The sequence below is a fragment of the Andrographis paniculata genome, unplaced genomic scaffold (assembly GCF_009805555.1).
Source record: "Andrographis paniculata isolate CXL003 unplaced genomic scaffold, ASM980555v1 Contig66END, whole genome shotgun sequence".
Lineage (NCBI taxonomy): Eukaryota > Viridiplantae > Streptophyta > Magnoliopsida > Lamiales > Acanthaceae > Andrographis > Andrographis paniculata.
The window spans coordinates 4,679,819-4,697,396 of record NW_026137602.1 but is presented as its reverse complement, the minus strand read 5'-3'; the positions used below and the strand labels follow the sequence as shown (position 1 = coordinate 4,697,396).

Below are 17,578 nucleotides of genomic sequence, written 5' to 3'. Positions count from 1 at the left end.
AAAAATATTATTATTTTAAATAAAATCTATTTTAACAATATAAACAAATGCTGGAGTAGCTCAGTTGGTTAGAGCGTGTGGCTGTTAACCACAAGGTCGAAGGTTCAACCCCTTCCTCTAGCGAATTTTATTTAATTTTTATTTTTTCCAATTGGGCCTCTTTAAATAAAGAGTATTGTATTTGGGCTTATGCTTCAGCCCATTAAGCTCAGTTATATAATTTACTTATAAATTAAAAAATTTAAATATTTAATTAAGACGTGGGTATAATTAATAATGCTAATACTATATTTTTTTTAAAAAAAAAAAAAAAATCCTATAAATACAATATTGAGTTTTCCACTTTAAACTTGGTTTTTATTAAATTTTGGATTATGTATTGAATTTATTATGCAATTGTGTTGAACTATAATGTAAATTTATTGTATACCAACCCAAATAATAATAATAATAATAATAATAATAATAATAATAATAATAATAATAATAATAATAAAACACTCTTCTGAACCACCTAGAAAATGAATTAAACTACAATATTCAATAACATGAATATTACAATTCAACACTTTTTTATTTATGAATGTGAATGTAATATGAGGGCAAAATGACATATACTATATATAACATTAATTATTTCTAGGGTAATAATTTGTACATGTCATTTTTTGACTCTTTATAGTTACTTTCCCTGATACTATATTTTTATTAAATTTGTACATGTCATTTTTTGACTCTTTAAAGTTACTTTCCCTGATACTATTATATTATTATTATTATTATTATTATTATTATTATTATTATTATTATTATTATTATTGCATGTTATATTACATAACAATTATTTGCTTAATTTATCATATTCAGCATATATATATATATATATATGTCAATCATTCCAAGAAAATATCTGTGTATTATATATATTCTTTTTTAAGTTTGATTTTAGCTTTTTGGACTTTTGTAGTATTTTTGCATATAATATTTTATGAGATGAAAAAAAAAATGTTTGTTTATATGGTAAATAGCGGTGGTTCGTATTATATACACTTGTATTTCACATCCAAACATCTCTATTTCTTTTATATAACTTATTTATATTAATCATATATATATATATAGTTCTTATTTATTAATGAATAAATTTATTCTCTGTAATAAAATAAATACATTTTTTAATATATTCTATTGAGATATAAATTTTAAAATATATAATAGTATATATTTTAAATTTATTTTTTACACTATATATATATGGTTGCAGATTATGTTTTGATCCCGACAAGTTAATATGGTGTTAATTGAATCAGATCAGCATATGTCTTACGTGTAACCAACATATATTTACCAATAATAGAATATATATTATTTTATAATATAATATATATTGTATTATAAATATACTGAAATATGTATAAATATATGTTATATTTACCTGCATAGCATATGTTCATTTGGTCAAATTAATGATGATCAAATTATTCTCTATAAAAATAATACAATGGGTCTTTTACGTGTAGAATTTCAAATATTAATTATTATAAATTGACAAAAATATCTCTATCAGTCTATTCTAATACAATGACACAAAAAAACACAAATGATGTCCTTCTTATTGGATTGAGATAATATATTTTATTGAGATATAAATTTTAAAATATATAACATCTATATTTTAAATTTATTTTTTATTTTTATTTTTAAACAACATATATATGTAGTCTCATTATTACGACTTTCAAATCCAAAATCCCTCGAAAGTCCAAACAAACAACCACAACCTTATTAATTCCATTAAAAATTTAAACAAACAGTGGCTATGCAAGCTTTTTTATGCGGTGAGTGTATTTTCCTTTATGTCACGTTTGTAATAACCTCTGTTGTCCCCGCACACACTTTTACACACACACACACTATATATTGCAAAAGTGACCATAAAGATATATATGTATACTAAATTTAGCACTTGTATTTCACCATCAAGATTCTTCTTCTCAACAATCAAGAAAACTACTACTGCTACTCTACTCTACTCTCTACTACTATGGCTTCAACTTACACACTAACAAACAGACATATATATATACATACATATTATATATATATATATATATAGAGAGAGAGAGAGAGAGGGTTATTTAATAAGGTGATGATTGGTAGAGTGAGAAAGAGAAAAAGGGTGTGAAGAGGCAGAAGAAATCAAGATTGTGAAACTGAAAAGCCAGTAGAAATACCTCATCATATTCATATGATAGTGATGATGAAAGAATCCACTATATATCTCACCTATATCTTTTTCATTTTTATTACATTATTTATCAAATACTCCATGTGTCCGATAACTAAATATTCATTTGTTTTTTTGCATATATTTTTAGAAATATTAGTATTATATTTGGATGTAGTAGGAATAAAGTAGAAATGATTAAAATAATCTTATTAGTACGTGTGATATAAAGGTAATGACATTTGTGCAATATATTGTAAGTTGTAAGGGCATTTGTAATGTTTGGTAGATAGTACAGTTACTAAAAAAAATTGATACTTTGTTATTGGACGGACTAAAATGGAAAAAAAGATACTTTGTTATAGGACGGAGGAAGTAATATTTTTATGTAATAATTGAGTATTCATTTATTTTATGCGCGTCGAACTTTGAATATTAATATTATATTTATATGTAGAACAAATTAAGAAAAGAAAAATAGAAATACTTATATTAGTGTTGTATAATAGAACAAATACAATGATATTTGTATATAAAATATTATACAAATTTAAAAATATTTTTAATGTTAAATACAATGACGCAAAAAGTAAATAAATATTTTATTAAAAGATGAAAGGAGTAGTACTCTTTTCATTCGAGCTAATTATGTAGTAATATTTGGAAACAGAAATTAAAATATAATGATATTTTAATGTAAATGTGATAAATATAAAAACTAAAGTTGGAGTATTATAAGAAACTTATTAAGAATTAATATTAAAGTAACAAAGTATGTAAGAAAAGTAGTGACAAATTGATTGTTATTTATTAAAATATAGATAACGAAATTGTGAATGAATAAAAATATTTATTATAAATTGATTATTCGTAAGATTAAAAGACAATTAAAATAGAAAAATTGGCATAATTATTTCGGGAGAGTAATATTTATAAAAAGTAATAATATAAAAAAAAAATTCTTTAATAAATTGTAATGAATATTTATAAAGTAGTAATATTATTCCCCCTCCGTCGACAAAAAAATGCACTCATTTGAGCTGAACACGAATTGTAATGAATATATTATTATATTGCACTACAAAAAAATATCAATTTTGTAACAAGATTTTTTCGTTGTTAAATCGGAAAATATCAATTTTGTAACAAGATTTTTTCGTTGTTAAATCCACTTTTTCCGTTACTAATGATATTAGAGACGGAATTTGAGATGGAATTACGTTAGCTACGTGAACTTTAAAAACAGAATTAAGTTACAAATATATTAGTTTTTTGTAGTGTTGGTTAATTATGATATAAAGTTAGTAAAAATAATTTAGAAAGTATAAAAGTTAATATCTATAAAGTGAGATAAAAAAATTTAATAAATTGAATTTGTAAGTAGTAGTGGCATATTGTAAATAAGTATAATATTAAAATGTATATATTAAGGAACATATAATAGTTATTTGCTATAAGTGAATAATACATACTTTTTGAAGAAAAAAATAAATTATAAATTTAAATTTAAGTGAATAATACATAATTCTTGATTTCTAAAAAGAAAGACAAATTTATAATTATCCATTTATATACTACTTAAAATTTTTCTAAAATTTCAAATTTTTTATTTTAATAGATTACAAAATTCAAAAATTAGTCAAAAAGTAAATTAAATAAATAAAGCCTGGATCTTGACGGTTCCATTTTAATTAATTAAATAAAATATAAGGTTTTTTCTTCTTTTTTTTACTTATAAATTTTTAGAATATTTGATATCATTAATTAATAATAGTTCATCCATCATTTCAAAATAAAGTTATCATTTTCTTATTTGATAATTATATTGTCTATTTAATATTATAAATATTCTTTCAAATTTACAATATAAAAAATAAATGACCATCTTGTTATGGACTTTTTTTTTTTTTTTTCTTAATAATTGTACTTCAATATAATTTTTCTAAAAAAAATATCACAATTTACATATTATTACGAAAAGCTCCTATTACCATTATTTAACTAATTCATATTTTTTCGAAGAGTAAATTTTAATATTAATACCCATTTTATATTGTATACTTATAAAATATTCAAACTTTCAAAAACTCTTTTTGTGTTTGATTGTGAGGTATTTCTAATTTTATTTCATTCCAAAGCAAAAAAAAAAGGCTTGTAAAAGATATCAAATCAAATATACTTTTTACTTATTATATAAATTAAAATTTAATTTTACATTCAACATACAGTATCAATTATATTAAACTAAAATTTTATTTTACTTTTAAAAATATCATATTAGAAATTTTATTTTTTGCAATACAAACTTTGCATCCAAACACACCTTATGTATTTATAAATTTATTTATTTTTGTGAAGAATTTGAACGTAGGCAAAAATGGTTTCTTGTGCATGGGGAGGGTGATACAGCGCCAGAGAGGTGTCCAATCAAATTCCAACACGTATGCAGACACCTGTTGCTCATTCAGACTAATTTCAATATTACAATCGGTCACCTTATTTTTATTATTATTATTTTTTTAATAAATATTATATTCATTTTAGGAGGCAACAAACCCTTTCTAGAAATTAGGGTTCTTAATTCTAACCGATTTCATTCAATTTGAACCGAATGGAAGATGTGACATGTAATAATAATATACTCTTCGTCATCCAAAATTAAATTCATTTGCTTTGGGATGAATTTGTTGTACTCCCTCTGTCCTGAAACTAAATATTCATTTGCTTTATGCACGTAGTTTTAAAAATATTAGTATTATAGTGGGATATAGTAGAAATAAAGTATAAATGATTAATATAACCTACTTGTGATACAAAGGTAATGATATTTGTGTAATATATTGTAAGTTGTATGGGTATTTGTAATGTTAGATAGATAGTACAATTACTAAAAAAAGGAAATGATACTTTATTATGGGACCGACTAAAATGAAAAAATAGAAACTTTATTATGGGACAGAGGGAGTATTTTTTCTTTTTTACACTAAAAAATACCGGAATAAAAAATAGTTTTTTTTACTTGTTTGTGCAAAGCAAATATTCATTTCTTATTTTAAAAAAAATTAATAATATATTAATCCAAAAGTACTTTTAATTATTACGTAAAATACAAATATACTATTATATTATTATTTCTCAATCTACTGTGAAACTCCAAAATACTCCATTGAGTTGAGACGAAATGAGTAATATTTTAAGCAGTATTCTTACATAGATTTTTTTTTTTTAAAAAAAAAATTACAAATTGGATAAATGTAAATAATAACAACATAACCTAATCCCAATAGTAAATTATAGCTGTTGTTACAGCGATAGTACATGGTGTACTAATATACATCACATGATATTATTACAGATAATATATTATTTATATTAATAATATTAATATAATATATCATATGAACTAACAACAAATAATATAGTTTATGGTATTGTTTATTATAATACATAAAGTAAAGTAACTATAATTATATAAAAAAAAAAAAAAATTACATGTATAATTTTAAATATTCAAAATATTTAATATTAATAATAATAGTAAGTGTGTAATATTAATTGTATTTTTAGTTGAAACCAGTGTAATTTTAATTAAGTTCTTAAATTCTGTTTTTTTTTTTTGGACTTGATTAAAAAAAATTGATTTGAATTTGATATTAAAAATATATTTTTTTAAAAAAAAATACAAAATTCAAATATTAAAATTTAAAATATTTATTTAAAAAAATCACCTTAATTATATTTATTTAATTAGAAATAACTTGCTTCTATTACACTGTATTCATACGTTAATATTTCATCTACAGAATATAAGATTATCGAAATAAGATTTCATATTACTGACTGATTGAAAAACAGAAACCTGAAAATTAATAAACACACTTTGAATTGAATGAAGAACACATCCCTTTTCATTTTTTACAAACTTTCAATTAATTAGATCAGAACACCAAAATAATTAAACCCTAATTATCATATGAACATTTTAATGGCTTCTCGAACACAAATCAAACCCTAATTTCGCAAAAAAACAAGATTAAACAACAAACCCATTGTCATCATCATCATCATCAGCCATTACACACCAGACAAATGCAGTTCGAAAAAAAGCCTTCAAATTAGGGTATGGTTCTGCAAATGAATTTCTGTCTGAAAACCCTAAAAAAATCGAAAACCCAAATTAAAACTTCAGTATTACAGAAACAATAAAATACACAAAAAAGCAAAATGGATGCAAACTGGTACGAAATATCCATCGAACGAAGCACAAAATCCAACGAAACGACCCCACAAACATGAAATGTCGAAAATGCCCCTCGCCACCTTCTATATAAACCCTCCTCCATTTCACACTCTTCATCGTCTTCGCGGCACAAACCCTAAGTTCCCTAAAGCTCCCTCCTCTCTCCTCCAGCTTTCCATCTTCACAAACCTCTGCAGATTTGCAGATTCCTTAATTAAATCTCAATCGTGTAATAATTAATCTCACAGACAACAGCTATGAACTCCGACAAAGGTCGCAGCTCCGCCGGTGCTCCCACACCCACCTCCACCCCTCCATCTGCAGGTACACATACACATATATATATAGATATAGATATAGATACAACATTTTTATACATATAACTATAAATTAAAAATAAAAATCCCATCTTAATAAACGATGCTAATCTGTGGAGGAGAAGGGAGGCAAAGGCGCGGCGGCGATGGCGGCAGCCGCCTGAAGGGTCTGGAAACCCTTGGACCTGACGTCATCCGCGAGGTCCAGGGAATCATCGGGAGCAAGTAATTTCCATAATCGAATTCAATTTTTTCACAAACATGCAGACCATAATTAATTAATTCGATTTGGTAGCTGCGGCAGATAGATCTGACGACGGCGGTTGGTTTTTTGCAGGCGGCCGCAGGTTGTTGCCGAACAAACTCCGGCGAAGGCAGACCGCCCCGCCGGAGATAACAATAACAATGAGAATAACAACAGACCGGCCGCCGGCGGGGCTCCGGCAGCCGGAAATAATAAAAAAGTAAAGCCCCGCATTTCCGGCCCCCTACCCCCCCCTGTAAATGCGGCCCCCCATGTTCCGGCGAGGAACATCGACTTCTCCCCGCTGGACTGTACCCAGCAGTTCGAAAGCACGTTTAATTTCGTGCAGCGGATGTTCCCGCTTGTAAATCCCCAAATTCCTCCGCAGCCGCCATCGATGGGTTCCTTGCCCGTGCAGGTTTCGGGCTCGCCGAGCGCCCCGGCGGCGGCGGAGGTGGAGGAGGCGGAGGTTGAGGCGGCGGCGGAGGCGGAGGCGGAGGAGGAGGAGGATCCGTGGGCGGCGATCGATTTGGGGACCTTTCAGTTCCCCGAGCTGCCGCCGCTGTGGCCGTCCATTGTCGGGCCCCCAGCCGCCGGAGGAAATCCGCCACCGAAGATGTGGCGCGACGACGGGAATCCGCTGGAAGTGGCGGCGCGGCTGCCATCGTCGGCTCCGGAGGGAGAGATACCTCCGGAGCTCTTGTGTGAGCTCACCGTGCCGGCGTATGTATTCCCCGACGATATCACCGAGGTGGAGCCCCTCGAGTGGTCGCCGGAGTCCCAGGGTCCGCCGCCCTCCGGCGGAGGCGGAGGCGGTGGGGGCTCCGGCCTCTCATTTCTCGGCGACGATTGGAACTTTCGTGATCTATTTTGAAATGCTCGTCGCCGTTGTACTGTACTTTATTTTTTTTTTAAAATGTATGTCAGAGAATTTTCTGCTCTAACTTTTAGAAGAATGTAATGAAAGTAAAAACGTTAAGTTAAAATTAATTTTTATTTTCTTTCTTTTTTTAATTATTGTTATTAGTTTCAACGAGTTTCAGATGTGTAATATTAAATTACGACTCTTCAAAATTGGGCATATGAATTTAGAACAAGTGATGAAAAATTAAATAATGGATTGTAAATGAATATGTAATAAAATTTAAAAATAAAATAAAATGATTGGTCAGTGAACTATAATCGCACTGTAGCAGCACCATTATTCCATGGTAACCTTTTTTAATGCTTACTTGGCTAAAAATTGAAGTTTCACTTTACAATGTCGATAATTTATAACTGAAAAGAAGCCATTTATTTTAGTAGACGACCCAATTATTAAATCTTGTAATTTAAATTCGGCGTCACCGCATATAATCCAATCTCAGATATGAAGGAATTTGAAGTTGTCTAAAAAATTGGTCATAAAAAAAATGTCCCTTTTTATACTTCTTCATAAATCAATGTCCCTTTTTATTTTTAAATAAAAATATATAAGATAATTTTGCCTATTTAAATACAAAAAAGTAATTACATTGAGCTAGAACAAAAATATATTTTTCTCACAAAAAAAAAAAAAAAAAATCTTAATTTTTGTAGTACCCAACAATGTAGGTATCATAATCATTATTCTCTAATTATCAACAATTATCCTAGCCGCCACCAAACTAGTTACTCCTGAAGCTGAAATAATTTAAAAAATAATAAAAAATAAAAAGGGAGAGAGAGAGAGAGAAGAACCGACTGGCGTTGTAACCGCTAACTCTCTCACTCTCTCTCTCTCTACACACATACATGAACATGACGACATCCAAATACTCACCGCATGATCTCATTCCCTGCCTGCCACACCCATAAATAACCAATACCTTACACACACACACACACGCATACATCCATATATTTATTAATTAAATACATTTCCTCCATCAAGCTGTATATGTATACATATTGACTGCTCTGCTCCCCAGTCTGTCAAAGTTGATTTGAGCAGTGAATGTAGTAAAAATCTCACTGAGGATAAAACAAACAAACAAACACATAACATATGCTATATACAAACATTAATTTAGAATAAGGCAAACAATATATACATATAATCTAAATATACACATAACATTCATTTAGATTAATTTTTTCCAAAGCTCCAAACTCTGTCACTTTTGGGCCATGTTTGCTGTCAGTGATTAAACAATCTGTGTTAAATTGGTTTAATCCTATGTAGTAAACATGGCCTGGTAAAAAGGAAACAATGAATTAAAAGAACTCATCAATAAATAGTTGAAGGGACCTCAGAAAAATACACAATAACAGCTTAGAAAAAACTGAATTCCACACAATACTTAGAATTCACACTTACATTAGTTACATAAATTGATGATGCAGTCATCAGATACTTGAGCTATTCAGAACATGTTCTGCAGAAAAAGAAATAGAAATAGAAAAGATGCATTTCAAGTTATGGGGTGGGGAGATCCTAAAATCAGTGTATAAATGGTAAATTGACATACAATTTTGCGGCAAGAAGAACAGAAACAGAAATTGCTCATATATTCAGGAAGCATGAAAAATAAAAAATACTATAAGATAGAAGTAAAGAAAGAAAAGCATTTACTATACTTCAAGGTATCTGTCTACACGTATGTGCAAATATAGACATAAGCATGCAAGTGTGTGCATGTGTGTCGGGGGAGAAAGAGCAACCTGCCAAGGAATCTATGCGAAACTGAATATGAAAAGTTACCGTTGGTTGGTGTTGTTTGTATGTAGTTATTGGCTATTTACCTTTTTTTTGTGAAATTTACATCTGTGACTGACACACACTTGACTAAGATTCATCTCCTATTGTGAACCAGTTGATTATAAATTTGTAAAGATAAAATAACCAATAACTACACGCAGACAATACCACCCAACCGTAAACTTTTTATTATTCAATGACGTAGAGAATGGAAGACAAGAAAAGCAAGTGTGTATAGAGAGAGGAACCTGCCAAAGAATCTATGTGCCGCTTTGCGCCTGACACTTGATTAAGATTCATTCCATACTGGAATATAAAGAAATAATAACTACACAGAGACAACGGCAACCAACCGTAAACTTCTTAAAATTCAATGACGTAGACAATAGAAGACAAAAAAGCAAGCGTGCATAATAGAGGGAGAGGAACCTGCCAAAGAATCTATGTCGCGCTTTGCGCCTGAAACTTACTTGATTAAGATCATACCCTGCTGGAAGATGAATTCCCAATAACTACACATAGACAAAGCCAGCCAACTGTAAACTTTTTAAAATTCAATGACGTAGAAAATGGAAGACAAAAAAAGCAAGCGTGCGTGTATAGAGAGAGAGAGAGGAACCTGCCAAAGAATCTATGTGACGCTTTGCGCCTGACACTTACTTGAATAATATAAAAAAAGACAACACTAATATAATATCAAAAAGATATGGTGGAAGAATATCATTAGTATCCCAAAAGATTGATAGCAGTCAACATCCTCGTAATTGCAACCCCATATTTCCAACGGTTTAGAAACTTCTCAATGATGTCAATTAACTACAAGCTGCTTACAGACAGCTGCCAAAGTTAACACGTGGCAAGTAACAGGGCTAGAACAATCTTTTGGGGGGCGTTTTTCATCTTTGAGAAGTTTCCATCACATTGGAAATGTAGATCGCAATTACAAGAATGTTGGTTGCAATCAATTTCTTGTTGGTATTGTCCGTGACGCAGGGAATGGGAATCTAAGACGGACAAAAGGCATGTTCATTAATATACAACGCTCTAACAAAATATCAAAAGATATGATGGAAGAACCATCAAAAGTATCTTTAGAAACTTCTAAATGAAGTCAACTACTTATATGCCGCCTGCCGACAAGAAACTACCAAAGTTAACATGTGGAAAGTAATGGGGCCAGAACAATCTTCTAGGACCGTTTTTCGTTATAAGAATTTATGTCATTAATTTGTTAGTTACGGAAAACCAAATAAAACAATGATTCAAGTACACTGCAGAGAATCTAAGACAGAAAAAAGGCATGCTCATCAATATACAACACTCTAACAAAATATCAAAAAGATATTATGGAAGAATCGACAATAGTATCATTAGAAACTTCTCAATGATGTCAATTACTTATATGCCGCCTGCCGACAAGCAACTACCAAAGTTAACATGTGGAAAGTAATGGGGCCATACAATCTTATAGGAGCATTTTTCATTATAAGAATTTATGTCATTAATTTGTTAGTTATGGAAAACCAAATAAACAATCATTCAAATACACTGCAGCCACACGTGTGTTGCTACCATCTAAAGCCTCTCTTGATCTCATGCTGATGTTTCAGACAGAGATTTTATGCAGCATGGCGGCACACCCAAGATGGCTTGTGGTTGCCTGACTCAAACATCGTGATGCCAAAAGCGAAACACATACAACTACAGCATTATATGCATCCCAAGACCAATAAAGGTAGTAGCGAAGGAGCTGTTTCAGAGATATCAACTGAACTCATTAACTTCACAATCACATTTCAGATAAATGGTTTTAAAAATAAAAATGTCGGTTGACTAATTACTTTACTATGGACCAAAACTGCTTTTAATACATGCACCATATCTCCCCTAAAAAAAAGGGAACAATTGTGCCAAGATTTGCTTTCTGCATTTGCACAATGAACTTAAACACTATCCATTTCCACAAACTTTTAGCCATACTTATAATAATAAGCATTTTCGAAGACACATTCAAATCAGAAAATGCATCTACTGTTTTTCCTTGAATAATGGCAACCCTATGACCTATCAGCCTTACATAGATCAGTATAATGCTACTTACAATGCATAGAGATGAATCCATACAATAAAAACTCAAGCATATTGATAAAACCACTCCTCTATAGAACAAAACAAACGACAGAATGAAATGGAGATGATGCTATCAATACACAAATGCAGCAAAGCCAAACAGCACCTTAGTCTGCTCAAATAACATTATTATCCATTACTACTTGTAATTAGAATGATTCACAACTTCCAGAGTTGGCCCTTCTACATTAACTGACCCTATATGATGCAATGGCAGGGGTTCATTAAAATAAGCCAGAAAATTTATTTGTAGCAACATTTCGATACCTAAAACACAAACAATCAGGCAATGCATGAGCAACAGAACGATAACCAATTTGATACCCCCAATTCTGCAGAAACAAATCCTAACGTAGTAATCCAAGATCAAAACATCCAGAAACATTTGCATAACTCATTCTAGTCCTCACTCCAAAAGCAGCAAATACTAATTTCAAAATCCACCGTAAGATTAGCTTACTTACAGAAACTCAATTGTCGCCCAAACACCTCAAAGCTAAAGCCCCCAAAAAAATTAAATAAATTATCTTAAAAGTATAACAATAATGCTGAAGAGATCAAATACGTACCCTTCCACCGGAAGGCTGGTCGAACAAGGAAAACCAGGTACAGCAGCTTTGCATCCCCCGACTACCAGCCGAGAACTTGAAATCTGACGAGGCTCCACTCGAGCATGAAGGATCCATTGGAATTATCGCATTTTATAGTCGGGCTTAAAACAAATCGAGTCAGACCCGTCATATATAAACACGAGCTCCGGCCTCGTAGGCCCATTTATTGCCTGTAGCTCTACGTTTTCTTCTTACATGAAAATATACTATTCCCAGTCATATACAAAGTAAACATATACTTATTTAATGAAATATTATTTTTTTTATTGAATGTATTAAAATAGAAATATACGTAGAAAGCATTATCTATTAAACTTTATTCAATCATTATTATTTACCAAATTTTTTTACTTCTCGAAATATCAAATTAAAATTTATTTTTTACTTTCTATATTATATTAAAAATCAGTTTTACATTTAAAATATTATATTAATATATATTTATATCTCATGTAATATAAAAATAATAAATATATATAATATATTTAAAAAATACACACTCTTGTTTGAATATAAATTTAATTTTTATTTACTTTGATATTATAATAATAATTTTATTTTTTTTCAAAATAATAATAACTTTATGTTATAACACCAAACCAGTGAATTCATAGTTCTATAGATTCATAGACAAAAAAGGGAAATTAAAGCAAAAAGAAGATTGTTATCTTTGTATATTTTGTAAAAAATTAAAGTAAAATCCAGTACAGTTCTTATAATTTACTGTACTATAAAAAATAAAAAAACAAACACTCGATTCCACAAAACATTCCCCAATACAAGAAAATCCATCACCAACAAAATAGAAAACCAAACTATATATAATCCATAAATTCAATTCACCTGTAAGTCAAAATCAAAAGCTGGGCAGGGGCAGGGGCAGGGGCAGGGGCAGCATTTGATTTGCTGCTGCCTAAAACCAAAACCACCATTGTGAAACTTAAGGAGCTAAGTCAAGTAGCAACACCAAACAAAAAAGGGGGCAAAAAAAATCGAGAAATTCGGCCTCATGGTTCTTCGAAAAATACACGAGGAGGGTTACGAAATGACTGGCTAAGCTAGTTGTCTTCTTCAGATTGTACAAACCTAACACCGCGCTGTTATTGCCCCTCCAGCAGCGCAGACGTAACCCAATCCGAAGCTGCAGCCCCCGTCTCTGCATCTAAATGTCCCGATGGAGACACTGGCGAAACCGAGACCTGTTTTTTTTTTTATTTTCAAAATAAATATGGCATGTTGCCGTGATGAACAATGTTGCGTAAGAAAACATGCCTAGGTATTGGAAATATTACTTACAAATCCATTTTCGAGCGCTCTGAAATCCAGATCCTCATCCTCCTCCGACTGTTCTTTGTCGAGCATCTTAGAATAACAATTTTGCAATGACTCAGAAGACGAAGAAATACAGTAAGAAAAATCGACGATTGTATAAATTGTTCTGGACTTACCTCTGCACGAAAGTACTTGACTGTTCTTTTGAAATCAGATTTCCCGGCAGCGCCCATGGATTCGACGACTTCAACATTCTTTTTCTGGGTGTTCAAGCGACGGGCAGCACCCTGGGGAAAAAGAAATAATCAAAAATTGACCTCAGGTGTAGCATAAATTAAACAACATCCGTAGCAAAATTTTTAGGGCTACCCACAGCAGCAGAGGCGTCACGGCTTAGTTGGGCAAACTGCATGCCGAGAGCTGGCTGGCCGCCAAATCGGGAAGCCGACTGAGCCCTGGTTCCAGAGACAGCTTGCCAGCAAAGGGTCGATCTCCAGAGGCTTCGCTTTGTAACTTTTATCCCCTGTACGGTATATAAGGTAATGCTTACACCATTCTACGGTTATCTAAGTACATAAATTAATATGGAGCTAACGATCAACATCAATGAAAAAGTTAATATGATACTCGTGCCAGCACATAAACTGTAACCGACCACATCCCAACGATTGCAAGCCATTTAGCGCATAACAAATCAATGAAAAAGTTAACACTGCAGTGTAATTTGCATCAAATTAAATCCATGGAATTAGGTTTTTAAATTCCCTTTGTGAATCTATGAGACCAGATCTCATTACCCTTACAAAAATGGACACACGCTAATAGTAGCAACACAAATAACCATTAGTGAGCTTATCAGCGGCAGGGCAATGTGAAACAACAAATTCTATAAATAAATAGTTGCAAGGTTTGCATTTTCAACTAATTAACATGAAATCAAGTTATACAGGCAACACCAAGGAATAGCCAACGGCCCCAAACTTGTTCAATAAAAAGCACACCTTGTTAGTTAGTGGCGAGTTTGGAACTTCTACGTCCAACAAGAATCCTTTAGGAAAAACCCCCTTCTCGATATCTCTTATCGTTGCCGTTATTATAGGTAAGCACACGGTCACAGCATCCTTGAAGTTACTCTCCTCACTCTTATCCTTTTTCCTGCAATAGCTTTGATAGTCACTACTGATGAACACATAAATCCCACGGAGCTAATATACATACAAATACAGATGCATACCAATCAAATGATATGGATATGGCCGGCACACCATTAACTACTGCCTCCCTAGCTCCGGCAACAACACTCGAATAAAACCTGCATTTATTGTATTTGTGTATATTAAAATAGAATTAGGGTAAAAAGAAACATGTAATGAATCATAGGGAGCGGGAACTGCAACTCACATATGATGGCCACAGCTCGAGCCCTTGTTGATGCCGCTTATTACCTAAATACACATGAAAAACAAATAAATAAATAAAGCAGACATAAGAAAAACCAAACAATGGTCAAGAAAATCTGCTCCTGAAGAAATGATATCACATACCAACAGAGGTTTCGACCATGAAAACAGCGCACCAGATAATGCCAATGACACACAATCGACCGGAGTTCCTGGATGATGCATATACGACAAAATATAGCATGATCGCCACGTCAAATGACCATTTGAATTAATAAAATCTCATGATTTCTTAACTAACAAGATGCTGTGGTTATTAATGGCATCCAATGGATAGGACAAATAACGGGAACTATTATTATTACATTGATCATCAACACGAATGGCAGCAAACATTAAGTAATCTAGTACATCATACCAGAAACTTCATACGCTACAGCACCCGTAACTTCGACAGAAGCCACCTCAACTGTCTCCTTGAGAGAGACTGAATGCCCCGACGAACATTTTTCCCTACAAACGAGCCGCGGAAATCAGCACAAATGTAAACACATCCTAACATCAATATTAGAAACACCTTATGGCTTCAGATCAGTAAGAAACTAATTTAAATCCATCAAAAATGTTTGTGATGAATATCAACAAAGCCATGAGAATCAAACATTGATCCTACAAGGTTTTAATTCCAGGCTTAAATCAAAACTTGAATTACTATCGAAAGTAGCATTAATTGGTAATGAAATTAGGGCAAAATCATTGATCTAACATAATTCCACAAACGAAACATGACTAATGAACAATCAATAGTTAACTCAGAAAAAATTAGGGAAAGAAACCGATGCACCAATCACCAAATTTAAATGGTGGAATCCACAGCGAAGCACGTACTGCAAATTGAAATCATACAAATCGCATCTAACACATCATAAACAACGCGAAGCGATCGATTATATCAGCGACAAGCAAGCATAAAAGGATCTAAACAATATTGCAAAAAAAAAAAAAAAAATTGAAAGAATACGAAAAACAAGCGAAGAGAACAATAAATTACGATTGAGGAGCGACAACGTGGACGTTGTAAGCGCCTTCGCGAACGAGAGCATCGACCAAATGCGAGAGCCCCGGCGACTCAATCCCGTCGCTATTGGTAACAAGGATGATAGGCTTGGAGGCATCCACATCGGCGGCAGGGTCGTTCTGAGAAGAGGCGGCCGGGGAGGAATCCTCGTCGGGCTTGTCGCCGGCGTCGGCAGATTTACGGCTGGCGAGAGCTTCCTGGAGATTGGAAACGAGGCCGGGAGGGAGGAAGTTGGTCTTGAGCGCAGGAGTGGTCATTTTCAGCGAGGAAACTAAAAGGGGCAAAGGAAAAGGGCGAGGAAGTGGAATCTGACGAAAATGATGATGATGATGAAGAAAGGGGGGAAGGAAGGATGTATAGGCGGGGTAGATTAGGGATGGGTAGAGAGAGAGAGAGAGAGAGAGAACGGTTCAAACGGATACAGTGGTATTTAGCTTTTGCTTTCCAAAGAACGAAGGAGGGAAATGAAATTGGGGAGAACTTCCATTGACGCGTGGCTCACACGCGCTGCAGTGGATGCGTGGGACTATTTCATGCTGTCTGTATATATTTCTCGTTACATTGTTTTTTCCGTAATTGATTTCGAGTAGTTAGGGTATGTAATATGTTCTTTTAGGCTATTTCTAATTCATACCTTTTATTTACTTTTTTTTCGTTTTTTTAACAAATTATTTATTTTTTTATTTTAATTCGTTTTATAATAAAGTTTTTTTTAAAAAAACTCTATTATCTATTTTAACGTTACAAATACTCACATTATAGATAATTTTTTAATTTACAATCTACTCTCTCCATCTCTTTAACTATCTATTCATTTTTTTTATTTTGGCCTGTCTCAATAACAAAATATTTATTTTCTTTTTTATAACTGTAATATCTATTTAACATTACAAATACCCTTCCAATTTATAATATATTACACAAATATCATTACATTTATATCATACAATACTAATAGGATTAATTTAATCTTTTTACCTTTATTTCTATTTTATCTCAATATAATATTAATATTTCTAAAACTTGCAAAAAAAACAAATGGATATATAGATATGGGACGGATGGAGTATTACGTCATTAGCTTTATTTAGTCTTTGTACTTTTATTTTTACTATATTTCATTATAATACTAATATTTTTAAAATCATGTAAAAATAACAAATGAATAAATAAATATAAAACTAAAAGAGTATATAGTTTTAATTTTAAAAAATATGATTGTTACAGTATTTTTATTTTATTTTAAATTATAATTGTATTTTTTATTTTTAAAAAAATATTTTTAAAATATTATATTTTACATATTATTTTAATAAAAAAAATCATATTTACATATTTAC

The 17,578-nt window shown here is 31.6% G+C and overlaps 3 protein-coding genes and 1 non-coding gene across 26 annotated transcripts; 2 read left to right on the top strand and 2 right to left on the bottom strand.

Moving 5' to 3' along the window:
- Window positions 1–49: 49 nt before the first annotated feature.
- Window positions 50–123, top strand: TRNAN-GUU (transfer RNA asparagine (anticodon GUU)). Its single transcript has one exon. It is a non-coding gene; the product is annotated as a tRNA-Asn (tRNA).
- A 6,601-nt stretch (window positions 124–6,724) lies between these two features.
- LOC127262909 (uncharacterized) lies at window positions 6,725–7,902 on the top strand. Its single transcript, XM_051291776.1, has 3 exons — window positions 6,725–6,791; window positions 6,910–7,009; window positions 7,122–7,902. The coding sequence occupies exons 1-3, from the start codon at window positions 6,725–6,727 to the stop codon at window positions 7,900–7,902; spliced, it is 948 nt and encodes a 315-aa protein (XP_051147733.1).
- Window positions 7,903–8,614: 712 nt separating this feature from the next.
- On the bottom strand, window positions 8,615–12,650 carry LOC127262751 (uncharacterized). 23 transcript variants are annotated; one of them, XM_051291559.1, is made up of 5 exons: window positions 12,447–12,650; window positions 10,177–10,259; window positions 9,996–10,075; window positions 9,367–9,424; window positions 8,615–9,241 (listed from the first exon to the last, which is right to left on the bottom strand). In XM_051291559.1, exons 1-4 carry the CDS (start codon window positions 12,561–12,563, stop codon window positions 9,396–9,398), a joined length of 309 nt encoding a protein of 102 aa, XP_051147516.1. In that variant the 5' UTR covers window positions 12,564–12,650; the 3' UTR covers window positions 8,615–9,241; window positions 9,367–9,395. The 23 variants fall into 23 exon arrangements, 8 of the variants coding, with proteins under 8 accessions (XP_051147516.1, XP_051147517.1, XP_051147515.1 ...); XM_051291560.1 differs by having other exon boundaries at window positions 8,615–9,183; XM_051291558.1 differs by having other exon boundaries at window positions 8,615–9,020.
- A 576-nt stretch (window positions 12,651–13,226) lies between these two features.
- LOC127263206 (uncharacterized) lies at window positions 13,227–16,686 on the bottom strand. The gene is made up of 10 exons (XM_051292238.1): window positions 16,212–16,686; window positions 15,579–15,673; window positions 15,305–15,372; window positions 15,162–15,205; window positions 14,995–15,072; window positions 14,762–14,915; window positions 14,134–14,283; window positions 13,937–14,047; window positions 13,785–13,850; window positions 13,227–13,687 (listed from the first exon to the last, which is right to left on the bottom strand). Exons 1-10 carry the CDS (start codon window positions 16,493–16,495, stop codon window positions 13,589–13,591), a joined length of 1,149 nt encoding a protein of 382 aa, XP_051148195.1. The 5' UTR covers window positions 16,496–16,686; the 3' UTR covers window positions 13,227–13,588.
- Between the last annotated feature and the right edge of the window lie 892 nt (window positions 16,687–17,578).

Excerpts from the sequence above, each read along its gene's own strand:
- LOC127263206 (XM_051292238.1), bottom strand. The coding sequence starts at position 16,495 with ATGACCACTCCTGCGCTCAAGACCAACTTCCTCCCTCCCGGCCTCGTT. Across the intron at positions 15,206-15,304 it reads CATGGTCGAAACCTCTGTTG|GTAATAAGCGGCATCAACAA; the intron begins GTATGTGATATC and ends ATGTGTATTTAG. Across the intron at positions 13,851-13,936 it reads TCAAGTACTTTCGTGCAGAG|ATGCTCGACAAAGAACAGTC; the intron begins GTAAGTCCAGAA and ends TGTTATTCTAAG.
- LOC127262909 (XM_051291776.1), top strand. The coding sequence starts at position 6,725 with ATGAACTCCGACAAAGGTCGCAGCTCCGCCGGTGCTCCCACACCCACC. Across the intron at positions 6,792-6,909 it reads CTCCACCCCTCCATCTGCAG|GGAGGCAAAGGCGCGGCGGC; the intron begins GTACACATACAC and ends GTGGAGGAGAAG. Across the intron at positions 7,010-7,121 it reads CAGGGAATCATCGGGAGCAA|GCGGCCGCAGGTTGTTGCCG; the intron begins GTAATTTCCATA and ends GGTTTTTTGCAG.
- LOC127262751 (XM_051291557.1), bottom strand. The coding sequence starts at position 12,563 with ATGGATCCTTCATGCTCGAGTGGAGCCTCGTCAGATTTCAAGTTCTCG. Across the intron at positions 10,076-10,176 it reads CGACATAGATTCTTTGGCAG|TTATTATTTCTTTATATTCC; the intron begins GTTCCTCTCCCT and ends GTCTCTGTGTAG. Across the intron at positions 9,425-9,995 it reads GCACATAGATTCTTTGGCAG|AACATGTTCTGAATAGCTCA; the intron begins GTTCCTCTCTCT and ends CTTTTTCTGCAG.